Genomic DNA, 23,049 nt, shown 5'->3' on the forward strand with positions numbered 1-23,049 from the left:
GCATGTTACAGAGTAGAGACGAAGTAAGAAGTAAGAAAAAAAAGAGAGAGAGAATAAAGGGCATGCATTTATTTCCATTTAAACGTGGGTAAAAAAAAAATTACAACAGGTAGTTCTAGCCACATGCATGGAGGAAGGAGAGTGAGGGTCGATATGTGTGTAAACTGAAAACGAGGCTGAATTCATCAAGTGAAACAAGCTGAGCAAATTAACACTTTAGCCTGCTAATCACCACAAATGCACTCACTTTGCAGGGAATCTCTTCGCTAATTAACACCAAGACATTCTATTGTGCTGTTAACTTCCCTCAGTTGTGAAGTGAGTGCAATTGTTTACAGCTACATCAAATGCAGCACACAGGAGAAGTTGCTCTCATGCCCGGCAGAGCTGAAAATGACCACAATGCACACCGGAGAACCAAATAATCGACGTGACGTGCGGAAAAACTCAAAAGCTGTCAGGTGCTTGACGTTTGCAGAGTGTGAGAAAATTAGAGGTAACACTCACAGAGCTACAGTAATGCAGAAAGTGCAGTATGAGAGATCAGATGAAATGGAATCCTTAGTATTTGAAGTCATTTTGGTAGAGAATCAACAACCATTGTCATGTACACTGGCTGAATGCATTAGCAGCTGCCACGACAGTACATCAGTTATTGCTCAAGTTCCTTAAAAATATACAGTTTTACCTTTTCCTCATGCTCCATTGGTTGACATGTTATCACCGTGCCTCCTGCACTCTTGGGAAAGGTGGCCTTGCAGTTGCTCAGCCACTGTTCGTTAAGGAGATTATGTGATCACAATGTAAACAACATAAAAGTGACATTCAGGCCGGCTGGCACAATGATGAATCTCCTTACAGTGAGAACCGCCTCCTTTCGGTTGTTGTAGGTGTCAAGATATTCCTGAAGTTCCAACACACTGAATTTCATTTTCTCCAGTAGTCCGTAAGACATAATCTGTAGAAGTGAGAATCTGTTGTTGAATTTGTTTAACCGTCAGTGATATGAAATCAGAAAAGTATCACAGGTGGGATCACTTACCGTGTCCGCATCAATAAATAACGTCGGGCACTCTGAGCATGACGTCAGCATCTGTGAAGACCTCAGAAACTTTGAGCCTAAGCCTCTCAAACCATCACCAAGGTAACTCACAGCGTCGCAGGTCAAGGAACAGAATTTGGTCTGGATACTCTGCAAACCAAAAAACATGCTTCTTTTTTTTTCTGAAATTCTACCCTGTCACATTTGACCAGTGGAGTGAAAAACATCTGGTTAATGAGTCTCAGAAGATTTTCAAACGGAAGGCATCCGCATGGTGTCCTGTATTTGTAATTAAGCAGACCTCTTCTGAAAGGAAGACTCTCTGAAAAGGTTAATCAGCCAGCTAACTAATCCGGTTACCCTTTCCGTTTAATTATTCAGGCAGACCTGACACGCCGCTTGGGACTTCTCTTTCGTACCTGGAAGAGTGAAGAAAACACATGAAAAGTGTACACCGCGCAGGACCCGTCCGAGTCAGACACAAGCTGGTTGATGTGACTCCGCCAGGCCTCCTCTGCGTCGTCGCACACCGTTGGCTGGAAGGCCGCGAGGATGGCGGAGAAGAAGGGGGACGGCGGCGGTGAAGAACGCGAATCGAGCGTGTCGTCTCTCTCTTCCTCAGCAAGGCTGGACACACATATATGCCGAGTTACAAATCATGTTTGTTTTTTTGTTTTTTTTCAACTTTGCATATTATATTGCAGATAACTGTAGCCACCTAGGGATGAAGCTGTCTACGTCCAGTTCTCCTTTGTAATCGCTGTCCACCATCAAACTGTCACCGCAATGATATTCAGGCGGCAGTTCACTGATGGAGAGAGACAGGTCGTCCTCGTGGACATTGGTGTCTTCGTCTTCTTGTGTCACCTCATGCTGAAAGAAAGAAAGAGGAACACATGTTTTCCCTGCAACTGGTAAAACTTAGCCACAGTCACAAACAGGCAACATGCATGAAATGTATTTAGTTATCATTCCCTGTTATTGCTTAATGATAAAAACAGACAATTATGTGGGTAAAATAGACTAACCTTGCCACGGGACCCTATGGAAACTCCTTGTGGTTGTTTTTTTTAATTTTATTTTTTATTCAATAAATATAGTGTGCATAGACTGTGCCAATTAAATCGGTTTATAAAATAGCTTGACTTTAAGCCAGAGTTGTGGCCCTGCACACTCGTAGTTTTTGGACAGGCAATGTGTAAACCTTTCTTGACCTTCCACATGCCACAGGTTTTTAGTTGTTGCTTAGAGCCACCCACACAGAAGCAATAGGTATACACATTGCCTTAAACAGACAAGACACAGAAAGAAAGATTTTGTTTTTCTACAAATGGCTACAATCCCCAATAACAATCCCGCATAATCGCTGCAACAATTAAAAAAAAAAAAAAGAGGGACACACCAGCCCAGAGCCCAAAGCGTTATGGATCATCTGCTTAAAGGTTTTAGTTCATTCTCCTTTTGCATGCAACTAATAAAATATTAAGAAAGATAGTCTCATGCTCTACCTTAAAGAGAGGAAATGTAGAAAAAGTCATAACATTTAACCCAAAGCACATGTAACATCCAAGACATTTCACAAGAAAAAGATGCAGCGTATTAGCTCCTTATTTGGCAAAATTAGTAAAGAACTCCAGTATGGAGTTGCGATAGGAATTAGTAGTTCCCAGAATCTCAGACACTCTGAAACCCTTATTCACCCGCTGCTTCGAGTCCTCTGGCAGTTGGACCTCGAAACTAGGATTTTTGGTGTTCAGAGGAGTCGAATCTCCCGAAGTTGTATTGAAAAAGGGAGAGGGAGAGTCCATGCTACTGACTTCAGCGGTCGGAGAGAGGCTGACAATCTGAAAAAAATACACAATTTAAAAAAAACAAAGAATTAGAACTGCAAAATCTTGTGTTAGAGTGTGAGACAAATGTGGAACAAGACAGGTGTGGGATGACAGCTGCACTTTCCATCTGCCACAATTCTTCAATCTGAGCTTTAAAAATTAGTTTCTAGCATTACAGTCGAAACTAATATTTGCACTCGTATACTACATATGCTATAGGGCTAGGTTTTTTCTTCCTTTCAACATTAAATTATTGGCATATATACATATAATATATGAACTTACAAGCTGTGAGTGAGAGAGTATCTGGCTGGCAGAGAGAGAATCCTCCTCCGATGACTCATCTGAGTCTTCATGGGTGATCTTGCTGAGGCTCGGCATGCTGCTGGACAGCTGACTCTCCTCCAGGGGCTGCAGGTCACTACGGTCCAGACTGTCCATGGAGCGTCTACGCACCCCCCAGTTGAAGTTGTCCATAGTCTCTCCCTGGGGAACAGTGGACAGCCTTGATTTAGTAAGATGCAGGCTTCAGCACAGTCCAGTCTTTTAAGCAAACCCATGCACACACAACCTGCACATACTTTCACACAACCATGCAGTGCAAGGAGTTCAAGGAGTGGGGAGGTTTCCTTTAAAATGTAAGAATACTGGATGCAGGGTAATGATACATTTACAAGCTAATACAGACGTAAATGAATATAGATTATAACCATCGTATAGAGAGCTCTCAGATATTGTCAGCCTTTCTATATTTACACGATTGAATCCTCTTGTTCAAACTGTCTCTTGTTTAGAATACAGAGTGACTTTTAAGTCAGCCAACTTTCCACATTCCACCAAAGCTCCACATCAACAGGTCAAAGAAGGGAGGATTCCCCTGTTTAGTTTACAACCGGCTACTCAAAGAAAAAAGCAAAGTCAAAGCTTTTTGGCCTTTTTTCTTTTTTTTTTTGCTCATTTTCAAAGGAAATCATCCAAAATATGAGATCAAATGCAGTTTGACGAGAACTCCTTCCTCAGACCTTGTTAGTTCATCTAACTTTTGATTTCAATAAATAATAAAACTGTCTATGCTGCACTTTTATTGAGTTGTTTTTTTCAGTCGATGTGAAATTTTATGAGGCTCAAGGCTGAAAATATAATGATGTAATGTGTGTTTATTTTAAAGCTTGATAATTATTAGAACAATGCAACAAATAAATTTAACTATTTAAAGAGAGCATTCATGCATATCTCCTCCAGTGAAGGGAAATTGAGATTCCTGTACTGGTTTAGTGAATAATCCAGGGCAGAATCAATGTGTGTAGTAAGTATAAATCATGATTTTAGTGTGAAGGCAAAAAGAACAACTAAATTGTGTCTCTAGGTGGAGCTAAAATGTCATGACATGCATTACGTGATCACTGGAAAAGATATTTGCAAACCTTTTTTCGAAGGCATGAAAACTGTGAATATTTACATTAAATCATAGATAAAAATGGGAATTTTGTTTAAATTACCACCATCAATACTCTCACAAAGATTTTTAAATGATCAAACACAGCAGAAACTCAATCATCCTGATTAAAGATGCGTTATGCTCACATATAGACCGTGATGTCTTTTAAGAAATAAACTACACGGAACATTGCAACTCAATCAGGTTTTTAAATTACACAACATGCACACACATCTGCTACTCTTTGTCATCAGTGTGGCAGCTGACTGAATATTCTGCGCAAGCAAACACAGCAAGTCAAAAAAATGCAACGTGGCTAAACTTACCTGTAGCTCCTTGATAGCGAGGACAGAAAAAAACAGAAAAAGAAACCCCATTACACAGTGCAGTGCTCTTCAGAGGACAACACTCTGTGTCTCTTCTCGCTAATGTCACTGGCGTTTCTCTTACTGCCATGTTGTCGTTGTCGTACATCAAATGTAAGAGGCTGTGACACTCACCTCTCCATCCTCAAGCTCAACATCCAGGAAGTCAAAGTCTCTGAAGACTCTAAACTGCTGCTCTGAGGTGGTGTCGTCCATGTTGTCTAGTTCCCGGGTCCCTTCGTCGGAGGACACCAGGCTGGGCTGGTGCTCTATAAGGTCCAGCTCCCCGCAACTGGAGAAGATCACCTACACAGAGAAACGGAAAAAAAATGTTGAATTTTTTTCATAATAAAGATGCTAAAATTCATAGGCCTGTGAAAATAAAAACATACCGATGGATTTTTTGTGAGCCCCACTTCTTGTCCACACAGAGACAATACATTCACCAGTTTTTCCCGCGTCCTTTTCTGGAGAGGGAGAAAGAAAGAAGATAGAAATGTTTAAAAAAAAAGAAATCAACTCACAACACAGTTTTATGTCCTGATTAGAACTGCTATCAACATCTTATCTGGATATTGATAATAACGTCTTTGACCACTAATGTGCTCTGACTGTTCAAATTACAGTACATTTTATTTCTTCATCTGGATATAGATACATTTTGAAGCCAGGTGTAACTAGTTTTGACCTGTTGACACCTCTTCTCTCAAACTGTGGGCTTTACAAACGTTAACAGAAATGAGAATAGGTCCTGACCTGTGAGGACTGAGGCCTTTTCCAGCTGACTGGCACCAGGACGTTGTTGGAAGTGGATCCAGAGGACGTGGAGGATGTGCTGCGGGTCACTGCTGTCGTCCTGCTCTTCACATCTTGGCCCGGAGAGCGCTGCAGATCGTCGTAACGCCGTCCAATCACTGGCGTCTAAGAGCATGGGCACAAACACAAGCAGGTGCTCATTCAGTCCATGACTTTCAGCTTCGTCTAGACTTCGACCGACTGTCTAGTGGTCAATGCTTAGATAAGTTGGCATCGATTTGTTTCTTTATCAGTCGTCACAGTTATTATTCCAAAGCGCAAAGGATTGGAAGAAAAAGGAGTATTCTGCCTCATAGTTCTGTCTAAAAATATCTGGATATTTTAAGAAATTTTTACAGCTGTCTTCAGACAAGCACTGCTGGCTATTTGCTGCGACTCGCTGATTCACATACAAAGGACGGCAGCACAGAGTTGACATCATTTCCTGCCATTCATGAACTGCACAAATACCTCCCTGTTCAGTTCCCACACATACACCACCCTGCCTGTATCTTTCACATCACTTTCCAGCTCTGCTCTGCTTGACTAATTGTGTTTACCTTTCTAGCTTTCAAGCTAATCTCCAAGGGGTTTGGTCAAAAAGAAATATCACTATTAAGGAAGGGGAAGAAATGTTTCCTCTCCAAAGAGCTTTAAAAGATTCCACACAACCTCAACAAGCACCACACCCTTGGAAAATACAGGAAAAAATACACGGGGCAAACAGACGAGCATTTCCATTTCCACAGGCTACATGGAGTTTTAAAATAAGACCTTTTACACACGGTGAAAGGAAAGTCGGAGAAAGAGTCACTAACCTCGGATATGTCAAAGTGGAAGTCTAACGTCTTCCCAGGCAGGGCCTTGGAGGAGCGGTCCCAGACACGGCTGATGTCCTCATAGGAGAGGTCGCTTTGTGGGAGTGAAGGCTGAACCAGACTCGCTGATCGGGAAACCACCAGCTTCAGAATATTCAGCGCTTCTCTCCAGTGGACAGTCTGTAGTGAACAGAGATATAAAGACTCAAGTTCACCTGCACACTAAAACCAACACAGACCCTGTGCTTAAAAAAAAAAAAAAAAGGGAAAAAGCAACCACACATGTCTTTTTGTGTGTTTTATGTGCTTCTATTTCTGGAGACAGAGGTGCTAAAGGAAAGTGGATACAGTATGAGAAGAAGCAGAGGCCTGGCCTGCGGCAGAAAGGCAGACTGTTTATAGTTTGGGTGTGTCTACAAATTTACTGCGCTGACACAAGGCAGCTTTTTCCTCCTTTTTTTCCCATGAGCACTTACACAAGGAACACGAATATAAGACTCAAACCCAACAAACTAAAGATTTCCATTGATGACGTCCGATCTACGTTATCCAAATCTTTGCAGCCACCGCAGACGTATTCCATAAATGTCAGGAGCTATTAGTTAAAAACAATATTGTGAACACTTAAATGAATTTTAAGTGACAATCTTTTAACTCACCTGCACAAATTTCTCAATTGTCTTCAGCACCTCTACGTTGAAGGGTTTGGCTTGAATTCCACTCAGGTCCATGTGACTCAAGAGGCTGTAGATGATCTGTAAAAGGGTCTGCTGCATACTGGGGAGACCTTTCTCCAACAGCTGTCATATCGATTAAAAAGAAAAAATCCAATTATTCAGCACCTCAAACAGTAAATGAGAGCGGCTTTGCAAATATGAGCTGCACAAACCTCTGCCATGTAAGTCACCAGGTTCAGGGCGATATCGGAGAAAGCTTCGTGAAGGTATCGGCACACCACGTTGACCCAAGAGAAGCAGTCTCGCGTGTAGGAGTGCGTTTTGTACAGAGTCATGACATGAGCAAGGTTGGAGAGCTTGGCGTTTTTCTCCTCAAGGCATACCTACACACGCACAAAAAAGTGCTTTAGTTTTAAAAATATATACGATTAATGAAAGCGAGCACGCCTTAACGCAGACTAACCTGGGCTATTCTCTCAGCAACGACTTGACAGAACTGCGTGGGGCTGTCGAAGTTCTGCACCAGGTGTGGGAGCAGGCAGAGAACATTCAAGGGAAAACCTACGAGATGAAAATTTACCATCAAAATATTTACCGTGAAAATTCTGTTTATGGATGCATTTATCATGGTTACTTAAGCCTACACCTACTGAACTAAAATCGTACCTATCCACTGTGAAGTGTCCACGACAGGCACTCGTGACACAGGTGTGAGCTGGCTAAAGAGCTGGAGAGTGAGGTCAGTGGTGGACACCGAGGTGAAACCCTTTAGCAGCAGCTGCTGGAGCCCCGTGAAGCTGCTCCATTTCAGCTGGCTCTGCAGCTTCTCCAGCTTCTCTCTGTTCTCCTGTTTGTCCAGCGACACGTTGGCCAGCAGCTTGTTCAATAGCCTCAAAGACATCTGATACTCAAACTCAAAGTCCGACTCCATCAGTGACACTGCCACCCAGAAGATGGTGGCCAGCAGATTGCTGGGGTGGTTGATGCTCGTCGGGTCGGTGACGTTGTCTTTAGACGAGGACGAGCTGCGGATCCTGGCTAACAAGACCTGCTGCTCACCGGCTTGGATGCGGTCGAGCGTGGCGCTGCGAGGCGGATCCGACCACCGGTCCGCCTCTCCGAACTTCTTGGGGACAGAAGAGCTCCTCTGATGTCTGCTCCTCTCATCTCTCCGCATATTGAGCTGCCCCGTGCTCTTCCGGTTGGACAGCAGCTTCAAACTGGTGAGGAAATCTGGGGATGACGCTCTGCAATTTAACAAACAATGAGTTAAGTGTTGTACCGAAAATACCTTCTTTAAACATAAACACATGAAGAGGAAACACTAACCTCGTCAAGATGGCCATGAGATCATTGTTCTTGAGACATTCAGCCAAGTTATCCACCACAGATTCCAGTGTGAGTAATACTTCCATTACATAGCCCTGTGACGAAAAGACACAACTGCATTACTGGAGGATTCTCTTAGCTCCCTGCATCAATTATTTAGTTACACATAAAGCATTTAACCTGTAAAATAGATTTTAAAATGTAGCCAACAACTACCGTATTAATTAAAAATTAAAGAGGGTCTTAGGCTGAAATGACTCTAAACACCGACCTGCACTTCTTCTCCGTGTTCGCCGATGACCTCCACCAGCCTGGAGAGCAGGTCAGACACAGCGTGGGCAGAGATGGGCTGACGGAGGGTTCGAAACACCTGGAAGGAGCGGCCGGCGTAGTGGCGCGATGAACTGCACAAGGCCGTCTGCAGCGCCACGTCACTGAGCTGCTGCTCTAGGTGGAAGTCTAACGACGGACAAAGACAATATAAAAAAAAAAAAAAGATCATTCACTAGCAAAGGCAGAGTTCTCTTGTATAATTAATTTATAATTAGTTTTAAGGATTACCTGACTTGGACTCTTTGAACACAGACACCACGTGTCGCAGAAAGTTCGTCAGTTGCCCGGTACTTTTTGAAATTTGGTTCTTGGCTGAAATGTCTTCGTGGCACCACAGAGGTCCATATGTTCTGTAAAACAACCATTTACTAGTCACATTTCAGTCTTTTTTCAGGTATGCTAAGGTGGAAGTAGTGCAATTTGTTGATCATTCTGTAAAAACCTCTGTAATAGGGCTTCTTTTTAAACTGAATTTTACAATGTGCAATGTGTACAATGTGTAATTATCGTGGTAATTTCAAGCTGCATCTTAATTTACATATCTAGTCTATATCCAGTCCCCTCAGAGCACTGTTGCCTTACAGGAGGTATGTTATGGGTTCAAATCCATTGAAATCTCCCTGTGCATGGGTTCTCTCCAGGTACTCCGACTTCCTCCCACCGTCCAAAGACATGTTTGTAAGTTTAACTGGTGATTCTAATTTGGCTGTAGATACGAGTGTAAAAGGTTTTCTGTCATTCTCTGTAACAGCCCTGAGACAGACTGGTGACTTATCCAGGGTGGACCCCGCCTCTCACCCACTGAGAGCTTGTGAGACTCCAGAGGGCAAGCGGTTACAGACACTGAATCAATGAGTCAATGAATAATCCATTGTGGTATTGATCTACTGCACTATGCACACAGTACCACTAGGTGGTGTCATGCATCAAGAAATATGAGAGGCTATATGAGCTCATCACATTCTGCCTGTACTGGTGAACATATCTTTGCATGAATTTAATAAAACACTTCCAGTCCTGGAAGTCCTGTTCTGCAGATAAAACTACATTTTTGGAACTAATACTCTTGCTGATTGATTCTGCTTGGGGAATACAACTACATATCAGTACCTTGTGGTTAAAAACTCAATGAGCTTGTTGGTCTTCTCATCCATTCTAGTGGAGGCCACCAGCTCCTCCACGTCCTGTGAAATCTCTGGTAAGTTGTTGCTGCTGCCCCCGAGACTCAAACTGGATGACGTCGAAGAAGAACTCAGACCGGAGTCTGGCACGGGAGACGCCTGACACTCCCGCAGGAAGTCATAACCTCCTGAACACAGCAGAGGTGGTGTGGTAATCAGAAACAGGTAACAGTGGTTTATGTGTTTGGTTTCACGCTCTCCAACATCAGCTTGCAGACCGAGATGGCTGGCGTTAGAGTGAGTATCATGACCTGTGTTTGTGATTCCAATTAGTCGTGACTGATTATTTGTTTATTGCATTGAATCTGCCAAATTTAGCTACTAGGCTGATCCACAGCTAACCTCTTTGTTGATTCTGTTTCTTTAGGGCACTACACATGACATACAAATATAATAAACATGCCGGAGTAGACTTTACAAAGTATGTTTTCCTTCTGATTCCAGTGGGCGTGTAATCGTGCGTTATCATTGTTAGAAATCACTATTTATAGCGCAGATATGTTATTCAAATGGTCACATAAAACTCTGGATATTTCAATACGTCTAGACATTAGCAAAACAGTTTATCGGGAGGGGGCGAGTAAGGCAGCTAAAGCGCCCTACGTAAACCCGAGCAGATGGCCCCAATTTGGACAAGGGGATAAAAATAGCAGAATGGAATGCTTTAATCAGGACCTTTGATGTCCCCTCTGCTGAATATTGCTTTTGGCACAGTGTCCAAATATTTTCTCCTCAGATAAGAAACTTATCTATTGTCTGAAAGGAATGTTAGCCATTCCCTCCTGATGCTCAAGTTTGTAATAGCTGAAGAGAAGAGGCTAAGTTGCTCATAAGTCTTAATAGACATGTTAGTGTACAGTATTTGTAACTGAGAAATATTTGATTTATTTTTTTACCTGAAGGTAAATAGTCCGGCTGAAGGTTTGGTTTGCAGGTGAGAGTCTTGGTGCAATTGATCTCGCGTGTCTGCAGTAAGACTGATGCAATGGCCTGGAAGTTGTTGTTACAGGACAAGGTGATGAGGAGATGGAGGAGAAGGCGTTTGCTGTGCTCAAACACCTCTGGACGGTAGTGATCCATACCTGGAGGCAACATCACACCACTTAGCACAATGAACTGTAGGATCAGTACAATATGATGCGTCATATTAAAATTACCATCACTAGATTTGTACTCTGACTATTACAGTTAAGTGACTTTACCCAAAAACAGCGCATGCAGCAATAATGGCAGATGCATGGTCCAGTCCTCTCTCACACTGTGGTCCACCACCATCTCCGTCATAAAGATGACGGCTATGTTACACCTGCAATAAACAAAAGCACAAACGTTAAATGCATCTCATTAAAATGAAGGCCAGATGTGATTAACTGCAAGTTAATTCAATTAAAAATATCCCTATAAAGGATCTAGTTCAACTTAATTCAATTGTCTTTTGGATAGCGACAATAGTCACAAGTTGCTTTACAGAATTTGGAGCTTGAAATGCCAAGAGGAAGTACTTAGGTGGTGGTGGCAAGGAAAAACCGTTTAACTGGTTTAATAGGAAGAGACATTGAGCAGCACCCAGATAATAGGTTCATCAGCTTGAGGCTGTCAGAGGTGAAGAAAAATAAGAAAAAAGAAGGTGGGGTAGAAGAAAAAGGAGTACAGAAGGAGAAGAGAGCCAAAGCAAACAGATTAGAGGGACAGAAAGAACACATTTTGTCTAACCTGTGCAGTGGTCCTCTGGGAGTGATGGTCTCTGGTAAAAAGTCGACCAGCGGAGCCCAGCATCCTCCGTTCAGAGGCATGGGAAGAGGATAGGGCTGGTTGCTCTCAACAACAACCATCAGCCATTCAGCATAGGGAGGCAAAGGTTCACCTGAGTGGATACAGACAAATGTGTTTGCACCTCGCATGCACAGGAAACCCCATGAGAGATCATGTGAAGCCATGTGGAGGCCACATGGATAACTGAAAAGATAACCTCAGTTTTAAAGTGTTCTTTTCTTTGTCACGTTATCCGTATTCACATTAGACTAATTCAGCTCAAGAGGGTGTAACAAAGCTGTTTTTGGGTCACTAGCAGCAGTGCAGAGGCCCTGGGCTCGCATACTTGTTTTTCAGTGCCAGTTCTCACAGAAGCCCTTTTAGACGCCCCAGGCCACTCTGCAGTGCTCATGCATTATCAATGGCACCATGCCGCTTACCATCTTACCCTCCAACCCAGTTATTCCACACTCACTAAACCGTGACATTTCTTTTCTGAAAGTGCGTTTGCTTCAGGAAAGCACTCACTCTTATCTTCGTCGTACGATCCTCCTGAACTGTTGCTGTAGCGAGATTCCAGGCGGTTGTGTGCTCGCATTATGTGACTAAGCCTGAGGCCAGAAATAAAAAAGTGAAGTGAAGATGGATCCCGCTAATGCTATAAATAATTGAATCAGAACATTGAGGATGTTGTTTGCTACTGTACCTCTCCTCATTCTCTTTGGCAGTCTTGGTATCATCTGTGTCGGGAAAGCTCTCCTGGCCTGGTACAACGGTGTTGCTGCTCGATGTGGTGCCTAGAAATGGATGAAATGCAAACTTATTTTTTTAGCGTATGCTCAGGAAGCGACACATTCACCATCTATCCAGGGCAAACGGGGTTTTCTATGGGTGGCAACTGGGGATTAAACTGAAGAAGACTGGATTTCAAACTTTTTACCATTAGAAACCAAATTCAGCTTGTTTTCAGTTAATTTTTTAAAAGATGTACCTGAAGCCGCTGTCGTGACTTTGCTTGTGGCGCTGAAGCGATAGAAAGGCGGGCTGTCGCAGTGCTGCACCACGGGGTTGACTGGATCCGTTTGCTGTAGCTCGAATATCAACTCCTCCATGGTTTGCATGGTGTTATTTCGGCACAGATATATCACCACTTTCTTGATCTGAACAAATATACATGTATATATATATACATCACATGGTACCCGTGAGAAAAAAGCATTAACATTTTCCACCAGATGTGAGTGTCTTACATATGGCAGAAGGGTGGTGTCGCTACTGACACCACACAAGCTAATGAGAAACTGCAGTGTGGTTCTCAGATTGTTGCTCCACTTCTCATTGCTGACTAAAGCATTCCAGGCATTTTCCATCTCCGGCCCAGGTAGGTCATCTCCATACTGGCAAAGTATTAAAAAAATAATATGTTAGCTGCATCGAACTTCCATTACCCACAATCTTATTAATTCCATTTCCCGAATGGGGTTTTACCTTAGCGGTCATAAACATGAGGTTATTGAGAACCATCGAGGTAGCTTGTAAGGAGCCCCAGCCAGTGCCTTTCAGCTGGTGTGATGAACCTGTGCTTGTCAGCTGGCTTGAAGAGTCATAACTCGAGGTGCACGGTGTGAAGACTGGGAGCAGCAGGCCGCTATCCACCAGCTCTATGTTTCTGAGCCACGGCAGGAGATAGGTCAGCATGATCTGCCTTCCATTGGGATGCGTGGTGGGGAACCTCTGGCTAACCTCTGGAACGGGAAGAAGGAAGGCAATACTTACATCAAAATCAGTGGGGACTGCGGTGTTTAAATTCAAACACACTGTATACTGGGTTTTACCATAATTGGCAGTTTAATCTGCATTTACGTACGAGTTAAAGTTGAACGGGGGATGTGCCTAAGTCAAGTCAAGCTTTTAGTGTTTTCTGTGGTCAGTACCAGTGTTCATAAATACAGTAAGGGTCTGGTTAGTTTAAGAGGAAGCTTTCTTTTGAAGTGTAGTATTTTGTGGGAAGCCAACAGAAGATGACAAGGCTGTGAGAGTACTACTACAGGCAGAAAAAAAATGAAAGACATAGTCAGCACCTACCTGAGAAGAGAGGAAGAGTGAGTTCAGGGTACATCCTGGCCAGCTGGCTGGACAGCTGAGGCAAGGAGACGCTGTACAAGGGTGGCAGTGGACCATGGGTGCCATAGAGGATGCTATTCGGCTTCTGGTCGGCAACCTTCTTCGAGTACACGAACAATTTAGCTTCAAGTATCTGTTTGATGAAAGAGGGAGGAGGTATGTTATAAAGACTGTAAGCAGAGAACATCATAACAACCAACTATGTTTATATCACCTCACCTGCATGAGCTGCATTGAAATCTCATAGATTTCTCTGTTGGTGTCTGAGGCCTTAAAGAGCACCAGATTCAGCAGCGTTACTATGTCACCGGGGTAGTTTTTGCTAGCACAGAAAGAGCGAGGGGAGAGTAATCTTTAAATATTAAGAAAGACTTTTGGAGATAAGACAAGAGATGAACAGGGGATACATAATGCTTTAAGAGCATTAACTGGAGTGACTCTAGGAGACAATTTGTTGTGTTCAAACATGAACATAAATCAGGGATCATCAGAATTCAGTGAATTAGCACCTCAAAAAAAAAAAAAAAAAGACAAATGCAAGGATGAAAAGCAAGTGTCAGAGCACAACGTGTTGAACAGATGCGAGACCTTGTACCTGCTGCCGCACACTGTAGCGATGGCTTTGAAGCAGCCTGAGGCGAGCTGGTAGGAGCCTGTGTAGCAGCGATCCACAGCCCAGTTGAACAGGTTGACCTGGTCAGCATTGAGCTCCAGGAGCAAGATGACAACTTCACAGCCAAGCTGATGGACCTGAGCCAGGAGCAGACAACGACTAAGTTGCATTTGTTTTTATTCTACAACACTGTGTTTGTGTCTATTTTAAATGATTTAAGGAGTCAGTGTTAGAAAATTCCAGTAGCTTTTTTTTTCTTCTGTCTTACCCAAAAGATGATAAATTACACTTTATGGCTGGCTGCCCAGATAACACTGCTGCTCAAGCCATGTAATGAATATTGCTAAGGAAGAACGCTTTATCATGTGTTTCAGTAAACTGGACTGAACAAAACCCTGCAGAACATGCCAGTTCTCCTGCAGTTGGCAGGAACCAGCCCTGGGCTTTTACAAAGCAGGCTTTAGTAAGCTATCAGATGGGCTTCGTGGGTCAGCTCTTTGTTTAAATGCACCACAGTGGTAAAGTACTGGCTGGCTACATACCCGCTGATCCTGGCAAGCAAGTATATTATCCAGCCACTTATAGAGGTATCCGTCTGGAGAGAGGCCAACGTTGTCAAACACAGGCCCACAGCACAGCACAGCAGACATAGCCTGGAAGGAAACAAATCAGAATACTCAACTTTAACAACCCCTATTCTCCCTGACTTTTACCCTACATTTATTTATTTTATTTTTTTTGAACATGGCAAAACATTTAATCCCAATGGAGTCGTTCAAAACAACAGTGGTCAAGGGTGAATCGTTGCAAATGTATCCTCCTTGAGGATTTAAAACATGGTCCTTGGCAGCTGTGGTGTTTATTAGGACTGAATAAAGAATAATTACCTTTAGAGCACAATACTGATATCTTGTGATCTGGTGATTCCTGTCACTGTATCGGTCCAGAGGGGTGAACATGATGCTGAAAGGGCCTGCCCACTGGCTGAAGAGGATGAAGAGGTGATGCCGCAGACTCTGCTGTGGAAACAGGAAGCGTCTGTGGTGCACTGGGGAGTGAAACCAAATAGTCAGCTATAGGTTCGCTCATTAAGAAAGTGTAAAGCCAGCATAAACATCCAGGCATCTGAAACTACTAAACATGCATTCACCAATATGATAATAAGATGCTGATGTCCCTGGACGGACCATCATCCATTCAGTGGGGACTTGTGAATGCTTGGCAACACATGACACATCACCTGCCCTTGCCTGCTCTGTCCTTAAGCTACACTATTTTTGGAACTACTCCACTTGGTCTATGTCCAAATCAAGCTCAATGTCAAGTGCTAACACCAACCAAACGGAAGCCCACTATAAAATTCAAAGTTCAAAAATAGACAGAGGGACAACATTAGATATAAATATGTCTTTATTCAGTAATTTATCAGTTGGACCATACTGAGTACTGATGAAAGGTGAGCTAGTTGTCGGAGTACCTGGTACACATTGGATGAGGTTGGCCACCATGGCGCTGAAGTGAGCTCGGATGTCTTTCAGGATCTCTGCATCTTTGTCATTCTCGGCTTCCAAAAGCATTCGGGTGAGATCCACATATTCCAAGAACAGAGCACCAAGGGCGAGGGTGTCACGTTCAAGCGCTCCGTTTGTACTGCAGAGAAAACAAGAGAACAGTCACAATGACAAACCAAATATAGTGCAATGAAAATATTTTGACTAAAGGGAAAAGGAGCGTTCACATGTTTTTATATGATACATCCTGCACTATATCATCACTGTATTGATGACATGGTTTGTAATTTTCTGGAAAATGACTTAAACTGTTAATGACTCATCCTAAACTCATGGGCGTATACACATTATTGCATCCATTGCAACACTTTCTTCATTTCTTGTGTCCCTCCCAACTCTTGCATCTCTCACTGCAACTGAGTCCACAAACATTTGGCCTGAACAGGAAGTGACTGTAGGTCAGGAGGGAGTGGACCTCAGGAAACAAATACCAAAATATCGACCAGCCGATACATCGGGCCAATATTTGCGTCTGCAGACACATATGTATATTTTTTTTATCCCGGCATCCACAGGCAGCCTTGTGCAGCTGGAGACACTGCGGACCCGTGCAGCCCATACATTGCCCCTCCCCCACTAGCAGAGTGCATGCCGCTGGAAGCTGGAAAATGCTTGTGCTCCACCTCTTTTTACCTCTTTATTTTGAATGCGTAAGGGCATTAAATATTGTTTGAGTTCAATAAATGTTTATGTTTTTGGTTAAATTGAGACTGGTAACATTTGTTATCATTGTGTCATTTTTATCATGTAAATGAAGGGAGAAAAAAACAGTATCGGCTCCGAATATCGGCTCCAATAGAAAACCCTTTAGCATGTATCGACCATCAGCCAAGGTTGATGTAAAAAAGATCGGAAGCAGCCTTAAAAAATCTTTATTGGTCGATCTCTATTTAGACTAAATGCAGTTAAAGTTAAAGAAAACTGATTCTTATAATCCTGTTGATCCCACTTTGTATCCTGAAAGTGACTCTATCCCATGTTTCACTGATAGTGCCAACTGATGCCACACTAACCTGTCACTGATGACACCTGCATCTGCTAGTAACTCAAAGATCCGCAGCAGCTGCAGTCTCAGCAGGTCTCGCCTTTCACGCCGCTTCTTATTCTGTAAAGATCATAAATCGAAACCAAAATCGAATTATTATCAACCTTCATTTACTGACTAAGATTTTCTAAAACAAGCAGTACACTTTAAGAGTGCAATCCAGTCCTTAACACATATTTTGTTTATATCAGAACGTTTTGTGCTGCAAATATAATCTACAAACCTCAGGTCGCCTCTCCAGTGCTTCTTTCATTAAGGGATGTAACTCTTCCACCAGTTCCCTGTGCAGAAAAATGTGAAAAATACACTTATCTTTGCATATAATAAATATTTCATCAAACTACATTGAATTCAGTGAACAAAAATGAACTGCAGAATGTTTATTGTATTTTTTTTTCAAGGAAAGGAGATTTAACCTATAAAGCCTGATTTCTAGGGAAACTATTTTAGATCCAACTGTAAATGGCAACACTCAAATATAATCCTCTGTTCATCTGCACTTTAAATCCACACAAATATAGGTCAGACTTTAATTATGGAGTAAAACTAATGGACTGCACTTTAACTACCATTTCATTAGTCAAAAAACAATTAAATCATCTTGTTAGGTCAGTAAAAGTGTTATTATTATATGGTTCTTTCATATACCTGAACACAAGTGCATTGGTGCGACCAAACCCCAGAACTAATGACTCCGTCAGCTCGATGCTCTCTGCCCTCATCAGAGGAACCAACTGCTTCAGAAGCCAAGCCACAGATGGGCTCCCGATAACCTGTAACATCAAACACCGACTGTTCACTCACACAAATAAAATGTCATACGCTGCTTGAACACCACTAATTACTCAGGCCAGCATAGAGACCCTGTACAGTTAAGAATATATCAGCTTCACGTTCCATTCATGGGAAATAGCTGCTGTGTAACTCAATGCTTTGAGTTTGAATGTCAACAAGCCCTGTATGAACACCTGATCCTGGAGAGACAAAGCGCTGAGGGAATTAATAAGGCCAGGGGACGGGGTAGGAAGCTACCTTGTTATCGTAGCCGACACCGCTGTCAGGTGTAGGCGCCGTGATCTCAGGTGTCGATGCTCTCAGATGGCCAGGGCTCATGATACTGGGCTTGGCCACTCCAAAGCAAAGGATCAGGTAGTTCCTCCACAGAGTGACGTAGTTATCTCCACTGCCAGAGGTGCTGGTCTTCTTGGCATACACTGGATTACTGGTGAATCATTCAGAAAGAAAATATTATTGGATCCTTATTTACAGTCTATCTGAGCAACATGAAAGAAAATAGTCCTGAACTCACTACGGTGTTTGAGGGCACTTACTTTGGGTCTACCAGGGGCATGAGTGTCTGCATTCGAGTGAAGGCGTAGGGCCAGGCGTAGCTGAGAGCTGTGGGGCAGTGCTTGGGCAGGTTGTCCTGTCGGAGGAGGCTGTACACACACAGCACCCAGGGGTCCTTGACTGACTGAGCAAAGATCCACACGTGCGAGGGGCTCCTAATGTCGTAGTGGCTGTTGACGAGCAAGGCGTTCCACTCCACGAGCCACTGAAGGTCCACAGGGTGACCAGCTGGCAGGGTGGCCTGCAAGTAAATAGAGGCAAAGGTCAGGATTCATGGCTGAATTAGAAAATAACACACATTTATTTAATCTAAATATTTGTTGTTACGGGTCAGAATAGTAATTTAAATTGGAATAAGGCAGTTATTGGGATAAATCCAACAGTAGATAATAAGTGAGATTAATTTGCCATTAATAAAATGTGTTCTCAAAGCTTGATTATTACATAAACAGTCAAAGGCCAAACAGCTGCACAGTTCCAGCTGTTCATTCAGATCTTACATATTAAATAACTCAGTCAAGTATCCATCTTACAGTTAAAATACCAAGCATTAATTATTGCCTGTTTCATAAACCAGATTCTACATATGAAAGTACTGCTTTATGAATGGCTTTCTGGACACAACTAATTAGCATCTCACAGTTAAGGTTTACTCTGGAGGTGAGCCTCAAAATGAAGCTTCAAACCTACCGTGTCAGAGACCACAACATTGACAAAGCTTTCCATGATAACGGGGCTGAGCTGATCCATAATCTCTATCATTGGTTTGTCGTCGTCCTGCAGAAGACAAATCACAGAATGTTAATTAGCTCAAAAATTATCGCTCTCTGCAATATTCTGTCTCTTTTCTCTGTTCTACCTCAGACTGTCCGAGGGTCACAAAGAGACTTCGTATCTCTTTGAGCACAGAGATGGCGAGCCGGCGGGTGCTCAGTTGGCAGGAGCAGAGCAGCACAAGTGCAAGCCCCTCCACAGCGTGCAGCACAGTGGAGTGAGGACCACGTTCAGGAGGCATCTTCAGGCTGGGGCTGGTCTGCAGCAGCTGTGGCGCCGAAATAACGACAACACAAACCAGTAAACATTGCATTTCTATCTATACAGCAAGCATTTATTTAATTAGTCAAACTGTGTAATTCCCTTTTGTTAATTATGTCTGGAAGGTGTGTACCTCGACAGCGTGTGTTTTAGCTGTGTCATGGCTCTTCCCTGGAGCAGCCAGGGTTAGCTTCCACTGTGTGAGCAACTGCAGCAGCAATTTGAGAGAAGAATCTAACAATCCCTGGTGGGTGTCCTGGACCTCACGTAACAGAAAGTTGGTAAATCCAAACAGTACGTCATCACGCCAGTCAGAGAAATCCACCAGCAGACTCTGCAAGGAATTCTGAGCTATGAGTCGAAGCTCGTCATCCATGTGGATTGTCAGCCTGGCAAAGAGAGAAAAATGTAAAATTAATTAAACATGTATCTTTACAGGATGAATGCAATTACTGAAATTGCTGAATTTTAGATGAGTATTTGTCTGAAATTTTCTCGGCAGGCCAGAATTTCCATCAAGCGTCACAGATGCAGTTCTTAAATTCAACCACCTTGAATTCAGCAGTCGCATAAAATCAATTCTCAAACTTTCAGTCATTTTAAGTGTGAAATACATAAAATGTACTTTACGATTTCTCTTCTTACCTGAAGAAACAACAGAAAACTAAAAATTTGAGTTTAAACTAACAACACTAATTAGATTGTTGTGTATTTTTCATTACAAAACCAGACTGCTGATTCTTTTTTTTTTTGCAAGGACAACACTTTAAAAATAATAATGACTCATCTGAGAAAGACCTACTAGGGTAACAGGAAATTCAGGATTACCCTGCATGAGTTTGCTTTTCAAAACAAATGTTAATAATAGTTAATTGCAGCTTATGTTAATCTTGTCAGACATTCAGATTGTGCTGCCAGAACACGGACTTCCTCGAATAAAAAGGTAGCTGAAAGCAGATGACTCACCGAGAAAGCAGGTCTATGAGCTCCGGCCTTGACATCCCGTCAGGCAGAATACGTGGAATGGCAGCGACACATGTCCTGAACAGGTCGATCTTGGGCTTCCTTTCACCTCTGAAAAGATCAGGTTTTAATTATGACTACAATGGATTCCTTTTCATGTTCAACTGTCAAGGGTGAACAGATCAAGCATTGTACTAAATAAACAGACCGTCATAAGAAGTTAAGAAGTTATGGATGAGTCAGTGATGGGTTATTGTTAAACAATCACCTATTGAGTCACTCTGGACTTTTGCCAAATTAATGTTTTCACAGTTAAACTGACAGAGTGAATTTGCACACTCACGTGATCATGTCCTCAGGCTCCTTGTTCAACATCTGAGCGTTAGTCATCATCATGCAGCGGCCCACCTCCTTGTCCAGGTGCCTCAGGATGTTGTCAATAGCCTTCCGCACATGAAAATAATACTGTGACATACCTGGAAAGGACAACAAAGGAGAAACTGTTACACGGCAGAAAAAGTCCAATTAATAAGAAATGCCACAACTGCTATTGGAGCCTCCAAAAGCATTTTCAACATTCCCAGAGATGTATAGTAACGAAGTAGAACTACTTCACTACTGTACTTTAGTACTAAAATGCCATACCAGTTCTCTACTGGAGTATTATTTTCTTGTCCTACTTACACTTTTGAGGTTAATATCCCCACATGATCATTGTCCAATCATACATACTAGCAACCGTTACTGTGTAAATAAGGTCCGTCAAGACCACCGACAAGCAAGTATTGTGGTCAGACACTAGGTACCCCAAGAGTTTGACTGGGGGAGCCGTGGGGAAGTCGAAAATACAACAGGAGCGGTGCCTTAAATGGATCAAACATTGTGGAAGGCATCACTCCCAACTCAAGAGAATAAATAAACATACATACATCTGTTCCAAGGTGGCTAGAGTGGGATAAAGCCATAGCGATAGCAAGCTAGTTAATGTCAAGCTTGCAAGAATATATAAGCAAGACGTTCATACATACAAAAGTTATGGTTACTCTTGGCCAATATTAGTAATATTAGTAGCAATATGCCTAATTAACAATAATTAACTCAATGTCTAGCTAGCTAACGAGTTCACATTAGCTAGCTAACTAGCTGTTGCGTCGGGTCTCAATGTTGAGAGCTCTCGTTATGTTACGTATCGTCAGTTTACATCAGAGTAGAACATAACATCCCAACAGGCAATTTAAACTTATTTTGTTTTCATCCTTCTTGTAGCATTTTGTGAACAGCCTACTCTTTACATGTAGATGTACTCTATCATTCCTGTTACTGCTGCTACAGCCAAAGGAATTGTGAGTGTCTTTTAGGCTTAACATATGAAATAATATAAACAATGACATTCAAACTTTTGACCGCTTTCTTTAATAACTACATAACACAATACTTTTTACTTTCAGTATTTGTGTGGTGTGGGTCTCTAGTACTGTATACATTTCTGAACATTCCTAACCACTGTTAGTCTTCCTCACCAATGACTTTGGCCTCCTCATCTGTCAGCGTTTTGCTCAGGTATGTCTTCTTCACTCGCAGTGTGTTTCCAGAGGGCAAAGTGGAGCCAGTGTTCGGCATGGGAGGCTCGCCATCCTTCTGCTGCAGCTTATCGGCGACAACCAGGAACGCTCTCAGGCCAATATTCATTCTCTGAAAAGAAAAGAAAGTTCCAGTGTTACATTATTATGCATCGGGCTGTATTAGCAGTAGTATAATGCACATATCAATAGCACTGTTGCAATTACAACAATTAGATATGCAGCGCATTAAACTCATCCGGACCACAAGATTTAGGATTTCTGTAAGTTACAAGAAATATATTTTACAAAAGAAAGCATATTTTTACTTCAGAGGATTACATTTTGTTTAAGGCTAGATGAAATAATATTTTCTGCGCATTTGTGTGTAATCACACCATAAAAATAAATATTGACTGTGTACCTCAGGATTAAGACTAAAGGCTTTTGCAGGTTTCCCAACACATAGAAGGTCAAAGATAATCTCCTTCATGGCAAAATCCAGTCTTTCCTGTGAAATAAAAAAAATAGTAGCGTGTTAAAACGAGACATCATCTCACAAGTCACAAATGGAGGAGCGCAACAGTGAGTTCATCAGAGTTTACCTGTGCAATAAACTGGATGATTTTGACAAAGATGTTGAGAGGCATGTCTCTCGGCACCACGCTGCGGGATCCTTTGGGGAAGAGTGTTGTTACAATCGTGTTGAGACGACTGTGGACACACAAGAAAATTAAAAAAAAAATGTTATGAGTGTACCATGAAAGAGCATTTTTAAAGTTTTTACAGAACCCTTTTGCCTGAGAGGCAGTTTATTTTAAGGCAGGTTTATTTTTGGGCCTGATTAACATATTTAAAAAGCAGTGCCTGACTGGGATTCCTCAACTGAGCTCATAAAAGAAAAGCCACTGATAAAACTGTAAGTTTGATCTCAGGTCTGCAATCGTGCACATATGCATTTGAAAAGGTGCTACTAGCAGATTTGAGGAACATAAGGTCACTTGTTCGAGTCCCTTCTGCACGCCTGGCTACAGCATGCTGCAACTGTGCTCAGTACTGGGTTTCATTACGTTTCCCCAGAGGAAGATAATTGAATGAGTTGCGAAATGTCTTCAAGAAACTCTGCAAGTCCAAATGTCCTTGTTTCAGCTGGGTTTGGATAGTGGGGAAAAGAGTTCTCTGCAGTTTACCCATCCATCCACACACCCAGAAATTAGTACACTTGCA

At 42.4% G+C, this 23,049-nt stretch overlaps 1 protein-coding gene across 9 annotated transcripts in view; it reads right to left on the minus strand.

The window, feature by feature from the left end:
• frya (furry homolog a (Drosophila)) overlaps nt 1-23,049 on the minus strand; it is a 47,236-nt gene that overhangs the window by 2,149 nt on the left and 22,038 nt on the right. For 5 of the 9 annotated variants that reach the window (XM_047593869.1, XM_047593868.1, XM_047593866.1 and 2 more), the window contains exons 13-59: nt 22,428-22,536; nt 22,247-22,333; nt 21,784-21,955; nt 20,607-20,739; nt 20,267-20,374; nt 19,434-19,689; nt 19,125-19,307; nt 18,956-19,042; nt 18,247-18,506; nt 17,948-18,137; nt 17,564-17,688; nt 17,139-17,196; nt 16,884-16,975; nt 15,777-15,949; nt 15,187-15,347; nt 14,842-14,952; nt 14,282-14,436; nt 13,906-14,008; nt 13,648-13,819; nt 13,051-13,307; nt 12,813-12,959; nt 12,554-12,722; nt 12,269-12,359; nt 12,091-12,173; nt 11,524-11,674; nt 11,013-11,116; nt 10,707-10,892; nt 9,740-9,938; nt 8,858-8,979; nt 8,568-8,755; nt 8,297-8,391; nt 7,634-8,214; nt 7,431-7,528; nt 7,180-7,350; nt 6,950-7,090; nt 6,291-6,470; nt 5,434-5,598; nt 5,070-5,144; nt 4,813-4,983; nt 4,639-4,647; nt 3,160-3,360; nt 2,743-2,886; nt 1,761-1,915; nt 1,462-1,669; nt 1,043-1,192; nt 860-958; nt 689-772 (exon numbers count right to left, since the gene is read on the minus strand). In XM_047593869.1, coding sequence (XP_047449825.1) covers nt 689-772; nt 860-958; nt 1,043-1,192; nt 1,462-1,669; nt 1,761-1,915; nt 2,743-2,886; nt 3,160-3,360; nt 4,639-4,647; nt 4,813-4,983; nt 5,070-5,144; nt 5,434-5,598; nt 6,291-6,470; nt 6,950-7,090; nt 7,180-7,350; nt 7,431-7,528; nt 7,634-8,214; nt 8,297-8,391; nt 8,568-8,755; nt 8,858-8,979; nt 9,740-9,938; nt 10,707-10,892; nt 11,013-11,116; nt 11,524-11,674; nt 12,091-12,173; nt 12,269-12,359; nt 12,554-12,722; nt 12,813-12,959; nt 13,051-13,307; nt 13,648-13,819; nt 13,906-14,008; nt 14,282-14,436; nt 14,842-14,952; nt 15,187-15,347; nt 15,777-15,949; nt 16,884-16,975; nt 17,139-17,196; nt 17,564-17,688; nt 17,948-18,137; nt 18,247-18,506; nt 18,956-19,042; nt 19,125-19,307; nt 19,434-19,689; nt 20,267-20,374; nt 20,607-20,739; nt 21,784-21,955; nt 22,247-22,333; nt 22,428-22,536 — 7,159 coding nt within the window. Of the gene's footprint in view, nt 1-507; nt 512-688; nt 773-859; nt 959-1,042; nt 1,193-1,461; nt 1,670-1,760; nt 1,916-2,742; nt 2,887-3,159; nt 3,361-4,638; nt 4,648-4,812; nt 4,984-5,069; nt 5,145-5,433; nt 5,599-6,290; nt 6,471-6,949; nt 7,091-7,179; nt 7,351-7,430; nt 7,529-7,633; nt 8,215-8,296; nt 8,392-8,567; nt 8,756-8,857; nt 8,980-9,739; nt 9,939-10,706; nt 10,893-11,012; nt 11,117-11,523; nt 11,675-12,090; nt 12,174-12,268; nt 12,360-12,553; nt 12,723-12,812; nt 12,960-13,050; nt 13,308-13,647; nt 13,820-13,905; nt 14,009-14,281; nt 14,437-14,841; nt 14,953-15,186; nt 15,348-15,776; nt 15,950-16,883; nt 16,976-17,138; nt 17,197-17,563; nt 17,689-17,947; nt 18,138-18,246; nt 18,507-18,955; nt 19,043-19,124; nt 19,308-19,433; nt 19,690-20,266; nt 20,375-20,606; nt 20,740-21,783; nt 21,956-22,246; nt 22,334-22,427; nt 22,537-23,049 lie in introns of all 9 variants that reach the window. The other 4 variants (XM_047593867.1, XM_047593871.1, XM_047593875.1 and 1 more) reach the window with 2 other exon arrangements.

This window comes from Mugil cephalus, chromosome 9 (assembly GCF_022458985.1).
Source record: "Mugil cephalus isolate CIBA_MC_2020 chromosome 9, CIBA_Mcephalus_1.1, whole genome shotgun sequence".
NCBI classification, from domain to species: Eukaryota; Metazoa; Chordata; class Actinopteri; order Mugiliformes; family Mugilidae; genus Mugil; species Mugil cephalus.